Source organism: Camarhynchus parvulus, chromosome 12, assembly GCF_901933205.1.
Source record: "Camarhynchus parvulus chromosome 12, STF_HiC, whole genome shotgun sequence".
Lineage (NCBI taxonomy): Eukaryota > Metazoa > Chordata > Aves > Passeriformes > Thraupidae > Camarhynchus > Camarhynchus parvulus.
Window position 1 is genome coordinate 11,208,610 of NC_044582.1, and position 19,285 is coordinate 11,227,894.

At 65.8% G+C, this 19,285-nt stretch overlaps 6 protein-coding genes across 6 annotated transcripts; 5 read left to right on the forward strand and 1 right to left on the reverse strand.

Moving 5' to 3' along the window:
- The first annotated feature begins 42 nt into the window (after window positions 1–42).
- Window positions 43–2,062, forward strand: ARPC4 (actin related protein 2/3 complex subunit 4). The gene is made up of 6 exons (XM_030957099.1): window positions 43–211; window positions 402–520; window positions 835–946; window positions 1,018–1,113; window positions 1,253–1,423; window positions 1,854–2,062. Exons 1-6 carry the CDS (start codon window positions 209–211, stop codon window positions 1,857–1,859), a joined length of 507 nt encoding a protein of 168 aa, XP_030812959.1. The 5' UTR covers window positions 43–208; the 3' UTR covers window positions 1,860–2,062.
- A 924-nt stretch (window positions 2,063–2,986) lies between these two features.
- On the forward strand, window positions 2,987–6,631 carry LOC115908423 (tubulin monoglycylase TTLL3-like). Its single transcript, XM_030956974.1, has 10 exons — window positions 2,987–2,998; window positions 3,123–3,431; window positions 3,552–3,680; window positions 3,748–3,862; window positions 3,960–4,067; window positions 4,321–4,489; window positions 4,563–4,711; window positions 4,787–5,033; window positions 5,111–5,546; window positions 5,621–6,631. The coding sequence occupies exons 1-10, from the start codon at window positions 2,987–2,989 to the stop codon at window positions 6,623–6,625; spliced, it is 2,679 nt and encodes an 892-aa protein (XP_030812834.1). The 3' UTR covers window positions 6,626–6,631.
- RPUSD3 (RNA pseudouridine synthase D3) lies at window positions 5,179–9,772 on the reverse strand. Its single transcript, XM_030957097.1, has 9 exons — window positions 9,636–9,772; window positions 8,315–8,382; window positions 8,194–8,238; window positions 8,023–8,119; window positions 7,827–7,934; window positions 7,674–7,758; window positions 7,479–7,605; window positions 7,257–7,396; window positions 5,179–7,176 (listed from the first exon to the last, which is right to left on the reverse strand). The coding sequence occupies exons 1-9, from the start codon at window positions 9,668–9,670 to the stop codon at window positions 7,006–7,008; spliced, it is 876 nt and encodes a 291-aa protein (XP_030812957.1). The 5' UTR covers window positions 9,671–9,772; the 3' UTR covers window positions 5,179–7,005.
- JAGN1 (jagunal homolog 1) lies at window positions 8,879–10,021 on the forward strand. Its single transcript, XM_030957098.1, has 3 exons — window positions 8,879–8,939; window positions 9,140–9,237; window positions 9,317–10,021. The coding sequence occupies exons 2-3, from the start codon at window positions 9,149–9,151 to the stop codon at window positions 9,777–9,779; spliced, it is 552 nt and encodes a 183-aa protein (XP_030812958.1). The 5' UTR covers window positions 8,879–8,939; window positions 9,140–9,148; the 3' UTR covers window positions 9,780–10,021.
- A 62-nt stretch (window positions 10,022–10,083) lies between these two features.
- Window positions 10,084–14,379, forward strand: IL17RE (interleukin 17 receptor E). Its single transcript, XM_030956791.1, is given in 18 exon segments — window positions 10,084–10,124; window positions 10,126–10,240; window positions 10,319–10,334; window positions 10,812–10,967; window positions 11,054–11,160; window positions 11,232–11,355; window positions 11,427–11,566; window positions 11,648–11,716; window positions 11,817–11,883; window positions 11,972–12,159; window positions 12,315–12,362; window positions 12,470–12,515; window positions 12,633–12,781; window positions 12,852–12,920; window positions 12,998–13,049; window positions 13,125–13,226; window positions 13,402–13,814; window positions 13,816–14,379. Coding segments are annotated over 18 exon segments (2,097 nt in total). The 3' UTR covers window positions 14,011–14,379.
- A 370-nt stretch (window positions 14,380–14,749) lies between these two features.
- Window positions 14,750–19,118, forward strand: IL17RC (interleukin 17 receptor C). The gene is made up of 17 exons (XM_030956806.1): window positions 14,750–14,932; window positions 15,006–15,027; window positions 15,111–15,484; window positions 15,667–15,778; window positions 15,845–15,889; window positions 16,048–16,187; window positions 16,380–16,442; window positions 16,579–16,633; window positions 16,717–16,901; window positions 16,992–17,042; window positions 17,125–17,170; window positions 17,282–17,394; window positions 17,503–17,571; window positions 17,644–17,701; window positions 17,834–17,929; window positions 18,005–18,043; window positions 18,504–19,118. Exons 1-17 carry the CDS (start codon window positions 14,843–14,845, stop codon window positions 19,109–19,111), a joined length of 2,166 nt encoding a protein of 721 aa, XP_030812666.1. The 5' UTR covers window positions 14,750–14,842; the 3' UTR covers window positions 19,112–19,118.
- The last annotated feature ends 167 nt before the right edge of the window (window positions 19,119–19,285 follow it).

Here is a 19,285-nt window from a genome sequence, read left to right on the forward strand (position 1 = left end):
ACAGGCCCGTACCAAGCGCGGCACGGCGCGGGGGGAGCCGCGCGAAGTCTCGCCGCCGCCACCCGGCTCCGTGCTGCGGGGGGGGGCAGGCCGCAGGGCGGGAGCCTCCCGCCGCCCCCCTCCCTCCCGCCGCAGTGGGAGGTGCCGCGCATCCCGGAAGAGGTGATCAGCCACTTCCGCCTGGCCGGCCCGGAGCTCCGCCGCCACCATGGTAGGGCGGGGGGCGCCCCGTGAGGGGCGGTGGCACCGGGGTGGCCGGGGAGGGTCGGAACCGGGGCCGGCAGAGTGAGCGGAGCTGCGGGGGCTGCGGGCTGCTGGTCGGGGGCTGGAGCAGGGGCAGGGGGAAGGACCCGACCCCGGGCTCCGGTCGGGGGTCTGACGCCGCCGCCGTGTCCCCGCAGACTGCCACGCTGCGCCCGTACCTGAACGCGGTGCGCGCTACGCTGCAGGCCGCGCTGTGCCTGGAGAACTTCTCCTCGCAGGTGGTGGAGCGGCACAACAAGCCCGAGGTGGAAGTCAGGTACGGGGGCGGGAGGGAACAGCAAGAGAGCCCTGCGGAGCCCTGGCTGCCCGCCCCGGGGGCCGCTGGCCCGTTCTGCCATGCCTTGGCCACCCCCAGCCCGAGCCGGCAGGGAGCGGGGCAGCTGCGGGGAGGAGGAAGGGGATGTAGCTTGGGACCCGAGGGAGTGTCTGCCCTGAGGAGGAACATCTTCGGGACACGGGAGCATCCTGTAGCAAAGCCCCCACATGCCTGTGATCCCTGCGGCTGCCCTTCCCTGTTTCCCACAGTAAATGCTTCCTTCTGAGTCACTCCTGCCCTCCCTGTGTTCGCAGGAGCAGCAAGGAGCTGCTGTTGCAGCCGGTGATCATCAGCAGGAACGAGAAGGAGAAGGTGCTCATCGAGGGCTCCATTAACTCCGTGCGCGTCAGCATCGCCGTGAAGCAGGTGAGGGGGGTTCGGGCAGGGGCTGGCAGCTCAGCCCCTGGGGAAGCCTCACTTCCCTTTTCTCTCTGCAGGCTGACGAGATCGAGAAGATCTTGTGCCACAAATTCATGCGCTTTATGATGATGAGGGCTGAGAACTTCTTTATTCTGCGCAGGAAGCCTGTGGAGGTGAGGTGACAGGGAGGGGACAGAGCAACTCCTGGCTCTGCTCCTGGCACTGGGAGGGTGTCCAGTGCAGAGCTGGGATGTGAGCTTGCATGGCCAGCGGTTTGGGTGCTAAACCCTAGGGTGCTTGTCTCTTATGCAGGGTTATGATATCAGCTTCTTGATCACAAACTTCCACACGGAGCAGATGTACAAGCACAAGCTGGTGGACTTTGTCATCCACTTCATGGAGGAGATTGACAAGGAAATCAGCGAGATGAAACTCTCTGTCAATGCCAGGGCCCGCATTGTGGCAGAAGAGTTCCTTAAGAATGTGAGACTCTGAAATGGGAGGAGGGGTCTCTGATTTTGGGAGTGGGGTGGGGTCAATGCCAGTGTGGCCTTTGTGCCCAGAGCCCCCCAGTCCCATTAGTGAGGACAGGATGACACCTTGCCCAAGGAACCTCTTGGGGACAGGGAGGAAAGGATGCCAAGGGTGCTTGTATCCCCTTTGCTCATGAAGTGCCAGCTTTTGAGACCCCCAGAGCTTGCTCGGTGGCAGCAGCAGCCTTAGGGGATGAGACCCTTTTGGTGGGTGCTGAGATGGGTGTGCATGGCCTGGGGAGGCAGCAGGAGAAGCTGAGCACAGATCCCTGTGAGCAGTGGCCACCCTTAGCCTCCATCCCAGGTGCCAGGAGGGTGGTGAGGGTTCTCAGAGCGCTGCAAGCAGGGCCTGGACTAACAGCCATGTGTTTTCTCTCCAGTTTTAGGCCGTGGTGCAGGACCCCGTGGCTCCCCTGTGCTTGTGCCCAGCGGGCACTGTGCCTGTGCCTGCTCCCGTTTCTCGAGGATCGCCGGGCGGGGCCGGGCCCTGCCCCTCTTGGGCTGGGCGGGAGCAGCCCCTGCTTGCGGCAGCGCGGCCCCACCGCCGCCCCTGTCTCGTCTTGTTTTTTAAACGGTCTTGTTTGCTGTACCCACCGCCTCTGTCTCCTCCCTCCCGCCACTCTGGGCCACACCTGGGGAGGGGGGGGGCATGGAATGGGAGCAGGAATGGAACTGGAGGGGTGCAGTGCAGCAAGAGCAAACAGTGGGGTCAGCCCTGAGGGTGTGTGACGGACCATGGGGGGGTGTCAGGAGAGTATGAAAGGACTTGAAGTTGGCCTGGGGGCAGCAAGGGGCTTGGGCTGTGGGGCACAAAAGGATTTTGTGCAGGGTGTGAGGTTTGAGTGGGGGGTGGCTGGCTGTGGACACAGGGGGCTGTTTGTGTCCCCCCTTGTGTGCAGTGGAGCCATCGTGGTGGCTGGAGCTGGGGCTGTGACATCACAGTGGTGCTGGCGTTGGGGAGCCATATCCTGCATTCTAACATCAGTGGTACTGGGCTTCAGAGGCCATGTCCTGTGCTGGACTCCGACTTCAGTCCCCTGCAGGACAGGGGAATAGGCCAAGCTGCTTGGCAGAGAGGAGGAAGAGCCACCCAGAGCTCTCCTCAGGCTGCCATGGGACAATGTGACCCAGAGAGCAGCACTGCAGGCACACAGCCCCCCAGACAGGGACAATACTTGAGCAGGGTACACTTCAGCCACCTCATGGCCCAGGAGGCTGAGGACAAGGGTACAGTGGGGTATCCTGGGTCTGTGCACTGCAGCTGGGACGCTGGCACAAAGCTCAGCAGGTCGGAGACTACCCTTTCAAGGGCCCGAAAGCCATGTCAGAGGCAGGCAGGTCAGTGCTTTCTACCTCTCCATGCCTGCCCTGTGGGACTGGGGACGTGGGGACAGTGGGCTCAGACAGGGCTGTCCTCACAGGGCATTCAGCAGCCACCACCAGCAGCCACCAGGTTCGCTGCCAGCGCTTGCTTAGCCTTGAGCAGATCAAGAAGGCCAAGCTGCATGTGGAGATGGCCATTAAGGTGAGGGACCTGATTTCACACCCCTCAAATGCCACTTTCTTGCATTTATTGCATTTCTGGCTCAGGAGAGCTGAACCAGAGGAACAAGAACTGGGGCAGGCTGAGCCCACTGGTCTCTGCACAGGAGAAGAAGATCTTCATGGTGCAGGGCCCCTACCCCATCATCCGCCGGCTGCTGCGAGCCCGGGGCTGGGTGGAGAGGAAGGCACCCAGCGCGGGCAGACAGCTGGAGCAGCACTGCGGTGACCAAAACAGGCAGCGGCTGCAGACAGCGCCAAGCAGTGGTGGTGCTAGGCAGAGGGAGGTGCTGCTGAACCCACGTGGTGGGGCACAGCCTGTTCTGGGGCCCACAGACCCCCTGCACTACCCATGGCTACCTGCCGAGGAGGAAGAGCAGTGTGATGAGGACCCACTTGGCATCCACCAGCTCATGGTTAGCAGAGAGGGCTGGGGCTGAGCCCTGCCACTGCCCCAGGCATGGGCACAGCCTTGGACAGGGCACAAGGGTGGGATGGGGGCTCTGTGTCCCACCCTGGCTTCCTCCCTCCACCAGTCCTACCTGGCACGGGACCAGTTGCCAAACTTCATCTGGACCAACTTCCTTGAGACCGTTGACCGGCAGCTGCTGCGGGATGACAGCGTGCTGAACCACTATGCCCGGGTGGATGCATTCACCACCAAGGTGGGAGGCTGGAGCCCTTGGGCAGGGGGACGGGGTCCAGTAGGGACTGACAACTTCCTCTAAACAGGAAGGGCTGTGCCTCAGCCTACAAAACCTGCCGTGGATTGAGCAAGCTGACCCCAATGCCTTCTTCCCCCGGTGCTACCGCCTGGGGACCAGAGATGATCGAGAAGCTTTCATTGGTGAGCTGAAGGCTGTTGCCCTCATGTCCCTCCTTGTGCTCCCACTGCCCCAGTGTCCTGTGCAGGACTGGCTGGGGATGATGCCTCCCTCTTGCAGAGGATTTCCGCCTGACAGCAGCACGCAGCCTGCTCAAACTGGCCCTGGAGGAGGCTGGGGACAGGCCAGTGAGGACAGGGCAGGTCCCAAACTCTGACAATGGGGAAGGTGAGTACATGGAGCTGGGCCTGGGGATGATGGCAGAGAGTACAGATTTAGGGACAACTGATGGCTGAGCTTGGAGGCACAGCCTCTGCTCATGGCTGTGGCCTAGGATCCCCCACTCCCTCCTACTAGCCCAGCTCATGGGTACTCTGCTCCCAACACCATCCCCATGCACCCACAGCCACCCATCCCACAGGGAAGCTCTGTCCCCAAAGCTGGCATAGGAGTCACATCTCTCACTCCAAGCATTCCACAGCACAGCCAGGCTCCCCCCTGTACCCTGAGCTGGTGGAGGAAGCCCTGGAGGTCTGTAAGCAGCACCTGGGCGTTCTGCAGCACGAGGACATCGACAGGAACACCCCGTCCCCCTGCAGGACCTGCATCGACTGGGACAACTTCCTGCAGCAATACTACCGTGTGGCACAGTGAGTGCTGACTGGGATGGGGGGACAGGGGCACCATGGCAGGGCTGCTGCTGAGGCCCCCTTCCCCCCACAGTGAGGGGGCAGGGCTGGTGCTGACCAGGCAGCAGAGGAAGCAGTGCCAGAACCTGCTGCAGAGCCTTGCAGAGAAGCTGCCCCAGCTTGACATGGAGGGCAAGCTCAACATCTGGATCCTCAAGCCTGGTGCTGAATCCCAAGGCAGGGGTAAGGCTGGGGGAAGTGGGGAGCACACAGAAGTTCCCCATTTAGGAGGGGTCCCACTATGACTGGTTTTTCCAGGCATCATCTGCATGACGCGGCTGGAGGAGATGCTGCAGCTGGCATGGAGCTGCACAGCACCCTCGGTGCAGGTGGGCAGATGGGTGGTGCAGAAGTACGTGGAGCGGCTGATGACCATTTTCGGCACCAAATTCGACATCCGGCAATGGTTTGTTGTGACTGACTGGAAGCCACTGACCGTCTGGTTCTACCAAGACTGCTACCTGCGCTTCTGCTCCCGGCCCTTCTCCCTGCATCACCTGGAGCGGTGAGTGCCCCCACCCTGGCTCCCCACACCCCAGCACCCTGGCACCCCCTGACCCAGCCCTGCTCTCCCTGCCCCAGTGCCAGGCACCTCTGCAACGTCTCCGTCCAGAAGTGGTACAAGACGTCACCAGACCAGGACCCCCGTGTGCCCCCCGACAAGATCTGGTCAAACAAGCAGTTCCAGGAATACCTGGCACAGGTGGGGCAGGCGGATGCTTGGCACGAGGTGCTGGTACCCGGCATGAAGGCGGCGATCCTGAACGCTCTGCGCAGTGCCCGGGACCGGGTGCGCTTCCGCAAGGGCAACTTCGAGCTCTATGGGGCCGACTTTGTTGTTGGGGAGAACCTCCAGCCCTGGCTGCTGGAGATCAACTCCTGCCCCACCATGAGCCCCTCCTCGGCAGTGACCCGACAGCTCTGTGCCAATGTCCAGCGGGACACGCTGTGCCTCGTGCTGGACCGCAAGGACAACCCCACCTGCTCCATTGGAGCGTTTGAGCTCATCTACAAGGAGGTAGGCTGGGGGGATGGGGGCCACACACCCCCCAGACACCCTGAGCCCCCCTACTACCTGCTGTCTCCCTGCAGGCAGCTGTGCCCAAGCTTCTGTCAGGACGTGTGAAGCTGCTGGTCAAAGGCTGTTCCCTGAAGAGCCTCCAGACAGCACAAGAGCAAGCCCAGGACCAGCCCCCTCCCATGGCCAATACCCTCCATGACCCTGTGTCCTCAAGGGCCAGAGACGCTTATGTCTCCAAGCGAGCACAGCGTCATTTCTCCACCACGGCGCCCAGTGCCCGCAAGCTCCCTGTGTCCCCGAGGGCCAGAGCCACCCATGCACGCAAGCGAGCGCAGCGTCATTTCTCCACCTCTGTGTCCAGTGCCCGCAAACTCTCCCTGTCCCCAGGGGCCAGAACCATCCAGGTGTCCCGGAGAGCACGGCATCGATCTCCTACCATGGTGCCCAGTGCCCCCAAGCTCTCCCTGTCCCCAGGGGGCAGAACCACCCAGGTGCCCCGGAGAGCGCGCCATCGATCTCCCACCACGGTGCCCAGCGCCTACAAGAGCTCTGTGTCCCCAGGGGGCAGAACCACCCAGGGGACCCAGCCCAGAGCAGCAACAAAGAAGTTGCCTCCTCTGGAGCAACAGAGCCACTGCCCTTCCAGCAGCTCTGACCCCCCAGCACCACCAAAGCCTCGGGCCACCCCTGCTGCGAGCCAGGGGCTGCCACGGCTCGGTCACCTGCCTGAGCAGCCCCGGATCGGTGGCTGTCCCCTGGACTGGGTGCCGATGCCACCACCCCGGGGAACCCCCAGAAACCCCTGGCTAACCCAAGGTTCTGCACACTTCTTCCCTCCTGCCAAGCCCTCGCAACAACCTCAGTCTGCACAGAGCACCGGGACCCCGTGCCTGGAGCAGAAGAACACAGCAGCTCCCAATGGGATGCAGAAGACTTGGGACACTGAGACAGCCCCAGGAGTGGACAGCACCCTGCCTGTCCTTGCTGAGCCAACACCGGCTGCCTCTGATCCCAAAGAGATCCCACTGCTGTGTCGTGGTACCCAGCTCCTCCCACGCTTTAAAATGATTCTGTGATAAGGAGTCTGTCTCGGACCTTCTGTGTGTGAGAGTGTGGGGAGGGGTAGGACTGCCCCTGGGATGGGGCTGTGGGTGGGAACTGGGGCTGCCAGGGCAGAGAGCAGGCAGGAAAAGCTGCCTCTGCTCCTGCCTATGGTCGCCCCTGCCAGACAGAGCTGTGGTGGGTGATGACACTGCTGCATTCCAGCACTTGGCACCAGGGCAGGCAGAGAGTGGTGGCAGGGCTGGTGCCCCCAGAGGCACAGCCAGGAGAAATGCATCCTCTGTGTGCCAAGAAAAGAACTGAGTGCTGGGCCACCCAGAAAACAGGGGGGGATTTTAATGGGGTGGCAGAGAGTAGAAGGGTGGGGTGGGTGTCCATGGCAGCACTAGAGCTCCTAGTGCTCAGGCAGCCCCAGACAGCGCAGAGTGTGCAGGAAGTACGGTGGTGGGGGGGCACAGAGGGGGCCCTCGGGCAGCACTAGCTCCTGCAGGTGGATGTGGAGTGGGAGGTGATGGAGCTGCCGTGGAGAAAGCCCCAGCTGGGACAGCAGCTCCTCGTCCAGTACCTGCAATGTGAGTGGGCAGCTCAGTGGGATCCCTGAGGGCTGTGCTGAATGCCCCAGCCAGCACCCAGCCTGGCACAGACCTGTGTGCGGGCCGGGGCAGATTCGGGGGTCAGGAAGAAGGGCACTCCCAGCACCCTGCCCACACGGGAGGAGTGCTTGTGGTCACCCAGGGCCGGGCACAGCAGCAGCGTCAGGTGCACCTGGAGCTGTTCTGGGAAGGCTGGCGAGGAACACGGACAAGGTGAGATTGCAGGGGTCAGGAAGGGTGCCTGGGGTGGCAGAGGTGTTGAGGGGCCACTCACCCGTCCTGGGCTGGAGCTGGAGGAGGGCACAGCCCCCTGTGGCACTCAGCACCCGGTAGCGTGTCAGGGTGCTCTTCACATCCTTCCTGGCCAGGCTGCGGCGTCCTGGGGCTGGGACTGGCACCACCTGCAGAGCACAGCCCTCAGCACTCCCTGGGGTATCCCCCGTGGCCCCAGCCCACTGCACCCCCTTACCATGGCTCTGTCCCCCTGCTGCTGCCAGCTCAGCCCTGTGGAGATTTCACCCTCCGCCTCTGCCGGGACTCCCACGGTGATGGCACTGCAGGGTAAGGTGGTGAGAAGGGGACAGGACCCCCATGCCAGCATGGCAGGGTCCCAAGGACTCACCGATACGTGGCAGGGTACTGGCCTCTCCAACGAGCATCAGTGAAGAACTGTTGGAGTTTCTTAGTGGTGTGGTAGCAGCTGGACAGGAGGACAAGGCCAGAATACTCCCTGTGGGACATGGCTGCTTGAGACCTGGAGGGGGAAAGGCAGCCCCCGCTTCACCCCAGGACCTCCAGCCTGAACCCTCCTACCACACCTGGCAGGAGCCTTCACCACGTGGAGCTCAGCAGGGAGGCCCAGGCGTCGTCTCAGTGCCGGCAGCAGCACATCCAGGCTCAGGTCCCCAGGACGCCCTGTGGGGATGCTGGCAGGTCAGCACCTGCTGAGCCCCCACACCTGCAGACCCCCATCACTGTCCTGTACTCACCCAGAATGGGGAGGCCAGGGGGCTTGTTCAGTGCCAGCAGGGCTCCTAGTGAGGGGAAGTCTGGTCAGGATGTACCCCGCTTACCGGGTCCCTTGTCCCCACTGTCCCCTGTCGCAGGTACCTTCCCGGTGCACCACAGAGCCCTCCAGCAGCCTCAGCGTCTCCTTGGGGCCCAGCAGCCGCTTCCACCTGCAGGGGATGGAGTGGGCAGGGGGACACAGGTCTTCCCTCAGCACCTACCCCTGCACCCCACTCTGCGTGTCTATATAAATCTCACCCAACACTGTCTGCCCTCCTCTCCACGTGTCTCCGCACCCTCACGCTTGCTTGCCCGGCCCCTCTGTGCTCGCACATCTGCGACCCCACAGGCTCGTCCCCAATCCCACAACCCCCCCATAACCCCAATTCATAACCCCTCCGTACCCACGCGTGTGCATCTCCAGGTGCCCGCACACCCGTGGGCGTGCCCCCCACGGGGGTCCACACGCACCTCTGTACACCCGCACCCCGCACATGAACGCACCCCCTGTATCCACCCCCGCGCCCCGCTCACCCCGCGGCGCGCGCTCCCGGTCCCGGGCGCGCCAGCCCGCGCACGGCGACGGCGGCGAGGCGGCGGCGGCGGCGCTCCCGGTGCCCGCCATGGCGGCGGGGCCGCGCCTGCGCCGAGCGGTGCCCCCGGCATCCGGAGCCGGCGGCCGCGGCCATAGAGCAGCGGAAGCGCGGGCAGAGGGTCCCGCCCGCAGGTGCGGCGCGGCGGGGAGCGGCGGGCCGGGGGTGTCAGCCCCGGGGGGGTCACCGCGGGGATGTCCCCGAGGGCAGGGAGGACACGGGGAGGGAGCCCCAGAGCTGTCGCTGTGGGAGGGAGGCCCGGGGGGCTCGTGGCGGGGCTGCGCTGGGGAGGCGGGCGGGGAGGGCGGCCCCGCCTGACGCGGTGTCTCCCCAGGACAGCGCCATGGCCTCCCGCGGGGGTCCCCGCGCCGCCGGCACCGACGGCAGCGACTTCCAGCACCGGGAGCGCGTGGCCTCGCACTACCAGATGAGGTAGGTGTCCCCTTTCCCGGGGTCCCGGAGGGGACACGCCACCCCAGCAGGCCCTGATGGCTCCACACTCTCTTCCCAGTGTGACGCTCAAGTCGGAGATCAAGAAGCTGATCTACACGCATGTGGTCATCTGGCTGCTGCTCCTGGCCCAGATGGTCGTGGGGCACCTCAAGCTGCTGCCCCACGACCAGGTGGCCATGCCCTACCAGTGGGAGTATCCCTACCTGCTCAGCATCCTGCCGTCCCTCCTGGGCCTCCTGTCCTTCCCCCGCAACAACATCAGCTACCTGGTACTCTCCATGATCAGCACCGGCCTCTTCTCCATAGCTCCCCTCATCTACGGGGCCATGGAGATGTTCCCCATGGCACAGCAGCTGTACCGCCATGGCAAAGCTTACCGCTTCATCTTCGGCTTCTCGGCCGTCTCTGTCATGTACCTGGTGGTGGTGGTGGCCGCGCAGGTGCATGGCTGGCAACTCTACTACAGCAAGAAGCTGCTGGACTCCTGGTTCACTAGCACGCAGGAGAAGAAGAAGAAATGAGTGGGGATAGGTGGGCTCCGTGAGGTGCTGGAGCTCTGCAGTTCAGTCCTGTGGGGCAGCGCTGACGCAGCTCCGGTGGGTGGGAGATCCCCGGGGACCACGGGGTGGGTGTCTGAGCCACACCACGGCCCCGCGCTCGCATGCAAGGGGGAGACCCCCGAGGGCCGGGGCCGCGGAGGGTCCCTGGGGTGCGTGCCCCTTCCTCCGCGCGTTGCTCTATGGAAATAAAGCACCGTCCGCTCTCCCACGCGTGTCTGCGCCGCAGGAAGCGCCGCCCGGCGGGGCCGCACGTGCCGGTGCAGGAATGCGGCGGGGCCGGCCCGGGGCGGGGCGGGGAGCGGCGGCGCTCGGCCATGGGGCGCCCGCTGCTGCTCGCCGCTGCCGCCGCGCTGCTGCCGTTGCTGCTGCTACCGTCCGGGAGCGGGGCCGCCGTGACCCGCCTGCGGGTCTCCGCCAACTTCGTGAGCGCCGGGGAAGGGAAGTGGCGGGGAAAGGTGGGGTGGGGCGGCGCCGCGCTCACCCCGTCTCTTTGCTTGCAGGAGTGCCGGGCCACCGGTGAGTAGCGGCGGGGCAGGGCTGTCAGCGCGGGGCTGCTCCTGCCTGGCCATACCGGCTCCGGGTGCGGCGGGACGGTGGGGCTTCCCCTGCCCGCGGCTACTGAGTCCGGGAGGATGGGGGGTGGGGACGGGGCGCTCCAGGTTTCCGGGGCACCGGGCTCCCCGCTTCCGAGTACTCCCGATCCCCGAAACTTCCTGGCTCTTGGGGCTCCCCGCTTCCGAGGACTCCGGATCTCCGGGGCTCCCTGTTTCCGAGCACTCCCGACCCCCAAAGATTCCCGCTTCCGAGGACTCCGAATCACCGAGGCTCCCGGTTTGTCAGGACTCTCGATCCCCGGGGCACCTCCCTTCCGACTACACCTCCCCGGCATTCTTCGGGGCTCTCCCTCTTTCCAAGCACTCCCAATCCCCGGGGCTCCTGCTGCCCGCGGGACCCCCGGCGCACGGCCGCCCCCCGTCTGCTCTCCTCCTGCAGCCGACAGGACGCTGAGCCGCCCCCGCTGCCGCCGCCCTTCCCGCCCCGGGCCGCCGCTGGAGCCGCCCGCGCTGTCGCTGAGCCGTGCCCGGCTGTGCCTGCCCGCGCAGCCCTGCCAGCCCTGCCTGCGGGTGCGCCTGGCCCTCCCCGCCTCAGGTACGGCCGGGGGCGGCATCCCCGCGGCAGGGGACACACAGCCAGTTCCCCCACCCATGTCAGCACCCCACGCCGGTTTCTCGCAGAGCTCGGCGGTGTCCGGGGACTGCGCCTCACCTTCCTGGAGCTGGGCTCCAACAGGGCTGGCTGGCTGCAGGTTTGGCAGCGACGCCGGGTGTCGGGCAGCTCCGCGGTGAGTCTGCGCTGGGGGTGGAGCGGGGCACACGAGGCCCGGACCCCGCGCTGACCCCCTGCTCCCCGCAGTGGCAGGTGCAGTTCGACTGCTTCCCGGCAGAGAGCGGGCGGCGAGTCCTCGTCTCCCTTCGCACCATCCCAGATCGGGGCTTGGCCCTAAGCTGCAGCCATACAGTCACCGCTGAGCCACCCGGTGAGACTGAAGCGCTTGGGAGGTGTCCTGGGGGGACGCTGGTTCCAGCTGACCCCCTGGCTGCTCTGCAGGGCCTGTCTTTACCCATGCTTGGCTCCCTGAGCTGCGGGCCATTGAGGTGCGGGTGCCCGCGGGTCCCCCCCTCATGGTGCGGCTGTGCCACCAGCTGGCCCTGGAGTGTGAGGAGCTGTCCCGGCCCTTCCACCAGCAGGTAACAGCTCTGCCCCCCGACACCTCCGTCCCAGACTGGGGGACACAGTCCCTGCCAGCTGATGCTCCCTCCATGTTGCAGGTGCTGGTGCCAGGGGGCCACCACATCTCACTGCCGTATGAGTTCCTGGTGCCCTGCCTGTGCATTGAGGTGGGTTGCCCTCCCCTACAACCATCAGAGCCCCTTTGCCCTCGCATGAGGAGGAGGGGGGGGCATATCCTGCTCTGACTATCATGCTCTGCTGCCCCAGGCCTCCTACTCCCACCACGACAGCCCGCGGAGCAAACACTGCCCCTTCCGTGACCGGCCAGATGCCTGTGAGTGCCTGCTGCCTGTGGGGAGGGGAGCTGGGTCCCAGGGGTGTCCCTTGGTGTCTCCCCACCCCGCTGATGTGGTGCCCCGTAGATGGCCCCGAGCTGTGGTCCTCGGTGCACTTCCACGACTTCAGCACCAGCAGCAAGGACCAGATGGCAATGGCGCTGAGTGCCAGCTGCCCCCTGCACCCACGGGCCACCCTCTGCTGGAGGGAGGCAGCTGATGAGGCTGCACCCTGTCACGACATCCCCAATTCCACAGCCAGTGAGGACGAGCAGGTGAGGGCTCCTGATCTTGAGATGTCACAGGATGTGGGACCGTGTCACTCGCCGGGGCATCCACTGGATCTCAGGGTCCCTGTAGGGTAGTGGGTGGGCACTGTGGCTGTGTGGGTCAGAGGTGGTAACTGTGACACACTCTCCATTTGTTCCAGGTGTACGTACTGGACAAGGTGGACGTGCACCCCCAGCTCTGCTTCCGAGTAAGCCCCTGTGGGTGGGTGGGTGGGCACCATCTCGGAAGGGGCTGGGGGGCTGTGGTGGGTGAGGGCAGCTCACCCTGCCCTTTGCTGATCCCACCTCCCCTCAGTTCTCCTACAAGAACAGCAGCCATGTGGAGTGTCCCCACCAGTCAGGTGAGTCCTGCCGGTGGGAGGCAGCCCTAGGCTAAGCACAGCCCTGCCCTGGGGTCCCTTGCACCCCTCACCCTGCTGGGCATCCTGCAACCTCCCCTCTCTCTCTGGTGGCCACAGAGACTGCCTGGAATGTCTCAGTGAGTGTCTGGGGGCTCCAACTGCACCTGCACCTCACCTCCCGCATCCCTGCAGCCTTCAGTGCAGCCCTGTGCCAGCACCGGGGTGGGCACTGTGAACCCGAGGCCCCACTCTACACTGTCACACAGGTGAGTGCTGCAGGGCTAGGGGGACGTGGTGGGGACAGACCCGCACTGACCCTGCCCTTGTGCTTTGCAGCCAGAGGGCTCTGCTCCAGGGGAGTTGGCGCTGCTGCTGCCAGTGCAGGTCCTGGGCAGCTGCGTGCTGGTAAGGTGACCCTTGTGCAGTCATCTGTGCTGTGGGGGACCCAACATGGTCCCCCTCTTACCCAGCCCCTTCCCCAGGTGTGGCGCTCGGACGTGCATTTTGCTCGGAAGCGGCTGCTCTGTCCCGATGGTGAGAGAGGGTCCTGGAGGGGACTCAGGGGGCAGTGGAAATGGGCAGACAGCCCCTTTACTGCCCCTCTCCCAGTCTCCCACAGGCACTTCGGGCTACTGGGGCTGGTGCTGGTGCTGGGACTGGTGGTGACTGTGCTGCTCCTCAACTGCCGTGGTGCCTGGAGGCCAAATGATGGTGAGGAGCACCCAAGGGGGCTGCAGGAGGGACGGCAGGAGGGGCTGGAGTGCCAGGGGGTGCCAGTTTCTGGGCTGGAGGGGGTCCCAGGGTGGTGGATGGCAGATGCTGTTGGATCTCAGGGGATGCCAGGACATGGAGCTGAGCTGTCACTGCTGTCCCCTCCACCCTGCAGGTGTCCCTGGCAGGCGCCCCGTGCTGCTGCTGTACTCGCCAGACTCAGAGGAGCACCTGGGGCTGGTGTGTGCCCTGGCCGAGCGGCTGCGCACGGGGCTGGGCTGCGACGTGCGCCTGGACCTGTGGGAAGCGGGTGGCCTGGGCCAGGTGGGCGCCCTGCCCTGGCTCTACGCCCAGCGGGGCCACGTGGGCCGCCAGCGCGGCACTGTCCTGCTCCTCTGGAGCCGGGGCAGTGCCCGGCTCTTCCATCGGTGGCAGGTCGGGATGGCCGACGGGATGCCTGGGGATGCCCATGACATTTTTGGGGCAGCCATGGCCTGCCTGCATGGGGAGCTGGGGGCGGCGGGCCGCGGCGGCGGGTGGGTCCTGGCGTACTTCAGCCGGCTCTGCAGCCCCCGCGATGTCCCCCGCCCCGCTTCGGCCCCTGCCCACCTACCGCCTGCCGCGACAGCTGCCCGGGCTGCTGGGGGCCCTGCGGGGCAGCCCCCCGGGCCCTCGGCACTGCCGCTGGGGCAGGGCAGGGGGCTTCCTGCACCGGCTGCTGGACGTGGGGGCCAGGGAGGGCAGCCCCCCGCCCCGGCCCCCCGGGGCAGCTTCTGGCACCTGAGTGCCCAGGCTGGGCCTGAGCTGGGCATGGCTGCAGGGCTCTGAGCAGGACTGGCCTCAGTCATGGAGTGTGCTGCGGGGGCTGGAGTGAGCATCCAGCTGTCAAATGTGGTCAGGAGCGGAGATGCTGTCCCGAGCAGGGGCAGCTTTATTCCCATAGAGGGACCTGCTCCAGAGGAGAGCCCATAGAAGACCCTTTGGACGGCACAGCTGAGCGAGGAGTTGGGTCGGTGCAGGAAGAAGCTGAGAGATGGGGAGGCTCCCTGCCCTGCCCACGCACAGGTGGCTGGAGGGGCGGCTGCTGGGCATAGCCCGGCCCGGCTCTTTGCCTCACATCGCCAGCAGGACTTGGTCTGGGGTGGAAGCAATAAAGGCGTTATTTCACCCTGTTCTGTTGTCTCTCTGGTGTACCGGGGGAGATCTGTTGGTGCCCTGGAGGACCGGGGGCTGCCCAGCGCTCTCTGCAGCACGGAGGGGCAAGAGGACGCACCCGGCTGGGCACAGCCTGTACCGGCACGGCTGCCACACCGTGTCCCACAGCCGCGGCGGCTGCCTGGGGCCAGCCTGGCACCGTGCCCGTGCCATGGAGCCAACTCGTCTCTGTGGGGCCCCGAGCCCTCCGCAAGGGTGGCGGGACACGGAGCCCTCGGCGGCCGGTGCGGGAGCAGGAGGCCCCACCCAGGGCGGCTGCTGACGCCACGCAGGGAGCCGGGTGTCCGGGATCGGAGCAGGAAGCGGGAGCCGGCGGCGGCGGTGGGGCCCGTGGAGCCGGGACAGGGCTGCCGGGGAGTAGCCGGCGTGGGGCCGGGGCACCCCGAGGCCCCGGCCCCACCATGCACGCACTGGGGCAGCTCCTGCTGGTGCTGGTGGCGGGGTCGGCGGGTGGCCGTGGGGACCCCCGCGACACCCTGGCCTGCTCCCAGGTGGGTTGGTGTCACCAGCGCGCAGGCATCGGGCACCTGGCACCACCGCCGGCCTCACCCCTGCCTCCCCCAGGGCCTCACCTGCCGCCTCTTGGGTAAGTGCCATCACCCTGCCATGGCCCCCACCCCACCCGGGGCATGGGGACTCCACCCCACGCTGCCCTCTGTGTCCCCCCAGACACCGATGTGCTGTGCGGGACAGAGCCCCCGGGGCCCAGGCAGGAGCTGGCCTTGGCCCGTCTGCGGCTGGAGCCGGCGCTGCGCTGCACCGAGCCCACGGCCTGTGCGCCCTGCCTGGAGGCACGGGTGCGCCTGGCCTTGTCACCTGCCGCCGGCACGGCCACCGAGTCCCGCCTCTCCGTGCAGCTGGGCACCGCTGGGACAGAGGACAGCGGTGATGGGGGACAGTGGTCACCAGCGACTGCGGCCACCCCGTCCCAGCCCAACGTTACTGGGCTGCTGCTGCTCTCTGGGCACACGTTTGCCTCATCCCGCTGTGTGGCCGTGGAGGTCTGGGCACCCTTGGGCCCCGCTCTGCGCGGCCGAACTGTGGTACGTAGATCTTGGGCACTGGGGATCAGTGTCCCTGCACTTTCGGTCCCTGGGCACTGGGGATGTGGGTGCTGGCATCAGCACATCTCTGTGGCATGGGGGTCCCGTTCCTGTGCCCCAGGGAGGGGGGTGCTGGCGGTGCCGGTGCCTCACCGCAGTGGGGTGGTGGTTTTCCTGCCCAGGGTTGGGTGATCTTCCGGTGCTTTGAGGCGCCGCTGGGCTCCGAACTCCACATCTCAGCATACATGAACTCACGGGGCCGGCAGAGGCTGAGCCAGCAGCAGAGGGTGCCAGGTAAGCCCCAGCAGGTCCCCTGCAGTGGCCCCAGCCCCGCTGCCCACTGATTCACTGTCCCCACAGACTGCTCGTGGCCTGCAGCACAGGATGCTGTCCCCCAGTGCCAAGGTAGGTGCTGGCATCACCCTGCCTCAGTTTGCTTCCCCAGAGGAGAGCTGGGCAGTGGACACCAGGGGCAAGAGTGACCCTGGGGGTGCTGTGCCCCATGCCATGGTGCTGGGCAGGCAGTGCCAGGAGCGGGGTGACCTGAGCTGCCTCTCACACAGTACCCAGGCTGCGGGTCTCCCCGGGGCAGAAGGAGGTGGTTGTGGAGGTGGAGGGGGCTGCAGTAGGGCACAGCTACACACTCCGGCTCTACCACAACCATAGCCATGGCACCAGTGGGCCGGGGCATGTGGTGACCATGGTGAGTATGCATCCCATTCCCTGACCCCCTCCCCTGTCTGTTCTCTGGTGGCTGCCCTCCTCCCCGTTCCCGAGAAGCCATGTCTGTGTTATAGGCAGTGTGCTGGGAGAGGGTCCCCTGGGAGCAGATCCCCCTGGGTGACCCTGCTGGTGGTGATTTGCCACGGGGTGACCCACATCTGGTTGCTGGTAGCAGAGCAGTCCCATGAACTATGTCCTGCCTGCCGATGAGGTGCTGCCCTGCCTCTGCCTGCAGGTGAGCATCCAACCAGGCACTGCGGGGTGGAAGGATAAGTGGCCACTTAAGAGGGGCTCCAAGCTCCATATATCTGCCTCTGGCATCCCAAAGGGACTGGCGTGAATACTTTTCTTGTCTTTTTCCCCACTCCCAGGTCTGGCCAGAAACCCAGGACCCACTACGGGCCACCCTGTGCCCCTTCTCTCATGGTACCTTCACTCTGAGGCTGGGACACAGAGGGACTTGAGGGGACACCACATGGAGTGACACTCCTGTCCTCGTGCCACTGCAGATGCTGAGGCCTGGGAGCGACTGTGGGCGCAGAGCCAGCTGGTCCTGCACATCCAGGGGCAGGTGCTGACCTGCTCCCTCTCTGCCCCCTGCGACCTCCTGGCTGAGCTGGTGCCCTGCTGGCAGCCAGTGCCCTCCGGGGCCTGCCAACCCCTGCCTGGCCTGCAGCAGCCTGCCGGGGGGAAGGTGAGTGGGGCTCTGTGGGGCTCTGTGGGGCACTGGGGGCTTTGGGAAGGATGCTGGTGACAGTTTATGGAGCATCCCTTACACCCACAGGGACCCCAGGAGTTTGGAGGGCTGCGGCCACACCCCAACCTTTGTGTGCAGGTAGGACACCACTCTGCCCCACAGCTGCCCCATGGGCAGCCCCACATCACCCCCAAGCCCTGTTAATCCACTCTCTGGGCAGGTGTGGAGCAGTGGGCAGGTCCGGCTGACCCAGTGCCTGCGAGACCGTGAGTACTGCTGGGGTGGGAAGGTAGAGGCAGCCTGTGGGTGCAAATAAGGGGGGGGACCCCTCCTTGGCCTCCCCTCACCACCCACCCAGCCCTCTGGCACATTCCTAGGAGCGCTGCCCGGCCGCCCCGATGACCTCCTGCTGCTGGAGCGTGGGGGAAATGCCTCACTGTGTGCCGTGGAGAGGGGTGCCTGCACACCCCTGGCCAGCTTCACCAGCAGGGTAAAGAGGAAGGGACCCCCATGTGCCGGCAGCAGTGGCACTGGTGGCACAGGGACCCCTGTGCCCAGCAGTGGTGGCACTGCTGTCTGACCTGCTGTGTTGTTGCAGGGAGCGGGGCACCCTGGCCTGCTGGAGCAGGATCTGCAGCGGGATGTGGCAGGGGGGCAGTGCCAGCAGGTCAGTGTGAGTGGGCAGTGGGCTGTGGGCAGGGACTGGGCAGTGTCTGACATGTCCCTGTGTCCCCCGCAGCTGTGGCGGCCATCGAACAGAACTGGGGTTGTGCTCTGGGCCTGTCCCCTGCACAAGTGTGAGTGTTGACAGCCACGGTGGGGGAGAGGAGGGATAAGGGAGGGCCGGGGGAGGGAACCCCCCTGTGGGGCCGCTGGAGACCTTGGTTGGGTGCCGGGGGCCCTTGGTGGATGCAGATCCTGCCCTGCAGACCTGCGTACCCACTGGGCACTGGTGTGGATGGGGGTGCTGCTGGGAACTGCCTGTCTCCTGCTGCTGCTCTTGATGAAGAAGGAGGACATGAAGGGTGAGTGGTGCACTTCTGGAGGCTGTGCCTGGCCTGGGACCCCTCCTGAGACCTCACTGCCTCTCTTCCCTTCAGGATGGCTGAAATCCCTGAGGGCTGGCTATGGCTCCAGTGGTGAGTGTGGGTTGAGCCTGGGGCCTCGGGGGAAGTGGGCAGTCTGTTCCTATCCCAGAGGGGTCAGAGGACAGAGTGAGGGGGTCCCCCACCCAGATTTATGTTTGCCTGCCTGACAGGGTAGGTGGGGGTGTAGGGAAACAGAGAAGAGGGTGAGAACCCTATGGGGGTGGGAGGGGGCAGATTGCAACCTGTCTCCCACCATGCCTGTCCCTTAGGGTAGGTAAAGGGTTTCACAAGGGGATTGGGGGACTTTTGTCAGTGTTGGTCTCAGCTGCTTCCCATTGTGGCTGTGCTTTAGCTTGGGTACAGGGTACACTTAGGTACAGGTGCTGCAGGGCTTGGCTGACAGAGGCAGGGGGTGGTCTCCCCCATCGTGGGTGCTTCCCAGCATGGCTCCCACCACAGGCTGGGTACAGGGTGCCTAGAGGGATCCGGGCACTGATGATCTCCCCCTCAGGTCCGCTGCAGGGCCGGCGGGCCCTGCTGGTGCATGCAGCAGAGCCGGTGGCGGAGCAGGCAGCGTGTGCCTTGATGGCAGCTCTGCACTCGCTGGGGCTGACGGTGGTGGCAGCACCCGGAGGTGGCAGCGGGGTAGCAGCTTTGGGGCCACTGCCCTGGCTGCACGCCCAGCACCACCGGGCGCTGCGTGACAGTGACACCATCATCCTCCTCCTCTCTCCGGCAGCCGTGGCTGCTGCACAGCAGTGGGACGCCGGGGCCAGGGTTGTGCCAGAGTCCGGGGCCGCTGAAAGCAGCCTCGGGCCCCGGCACAGCCCTGACCCTGACGATGTCCCCACTGTGGCACCCTGCGAGGTGTTTGCGGCCGCTCTGTCCTGCGCCATGCCGGTGTTGGCAGTGGCCCGTGGGCACTACGTGGTGGCCCGGCTGGAGGCCTTGGTGCCGGCAGTGCCCCCAGCGCTGCGGGCAGCCCCTGCCTTCGCACTGCCCGGCGAGATGGAGCGGTTCTTGCAGGCGCTGGCAGGCCCAGCTCGGCAGAGGGGCCGGTGTCTGCAGCCACACGTGGCGGCCGTGGCCGAGGCTCTGCAGCGGGCGGTAGGAGAATAAAGGGGTGACAGTGCTTTTGCTGAGTGTGAGTCCAGCTCTGAGCCCAGCACGGACTGGGATGCGTTGGGAAGGGGTGATGGGGTGGACTCGGATGGCACGGAGAGGGATGACGGGGAGATACAGGGGCAGGAAGGGGGCTGGGCTGTTTAGGGCGTGAAGGAGAAGGAGGTTTTT

Coding starts and splice junctions, on each gene's coding strand:
- JAGN1 (XM_030957098.1), top strand. CDS start 9,149: ATGGCCTCCCGCGGGGGTCCCCGCGCCGCCGGCACCGACGGCAGCGAC. Junction 9,238..9,316: donor GCCTCGCACTACCAGATGAG/GTAGGTGTCCCC, acceptor CTCTCTTCCCAG/TGTGACGCTCAAGTCGGAGA.
- ARPC4 (XM_030957099.1), top strand. Junction 521..834: donor AAGCCCGAGGTGGAAGTCAG/GTACGGGGGCGG, acceptor CTGTGTTCGCAG/GAGCAGCAAGGAGCTGCTGT. Junction 947..1,017: donor TCAGCATCGCCGTGAAGCAG/GTGAGGGGGGTT, acceptor TTCTCTCTGCAG/GCTGACGAGATCGAGAAGAT.
- IL17RC (XM_030956806.1), top strand. CDS start 14,843: ATGCACGCACTGGGGCAGCTCCTGCTGGTGCTGGTGGCGGGGTCGGCG. Junction 16,902..16,991: donor AGCAGCCTGCCGGGGGGAAG/GTGAGTGGGGCT, acceptor TTACACCCACAG/GGACCCCAGGAGTTTGGAGG. Junction 17,702..17,833: donor GGCCTGTCCCCTGCACAAGT/GTGAGTGTTGAC, acceptor CCTGCCCTGCAG/ACCTGCGTACCCACTGGGCA.
- RPUSD3 (XM_030957097.1), bottom strand. CDS start 9,670: ATGACAGAGACGGCCGAGAAGCCGAAGATGAAGCG. Junction 8,120..8,193: donor CCCTGGCCTCCCCATTCTGG/GTGAGTACAGGA, acceptor GCATCCCCACAG/GGCGTCCTGGGGACCTGAGC. Junction 7,397..7,478: donor CCAGCTCCAGCCCAGGACGG/GTGAGTGGCCCC, acceptor GTTCCTCGCCAG/CCTTCCCAGAACAGCTCCAG.
- LOC115908423 (XM_030956974.1), top strand. Junction 3,863..3,959: donor TGATCGAGAAGCTTTCATTG/GTGAGCTGAAGG, acceptor TCCCTCTTGCAG/AGGATTTCCGCCTGACAGCA. Junction 5,547..5,620: donor TTGAGCTCATCTACAAGGAG/GTAGGCTGGGGG, acceptor GTCTCCCTGCAG/GCAGCTGTGCCCAAGCTTCT.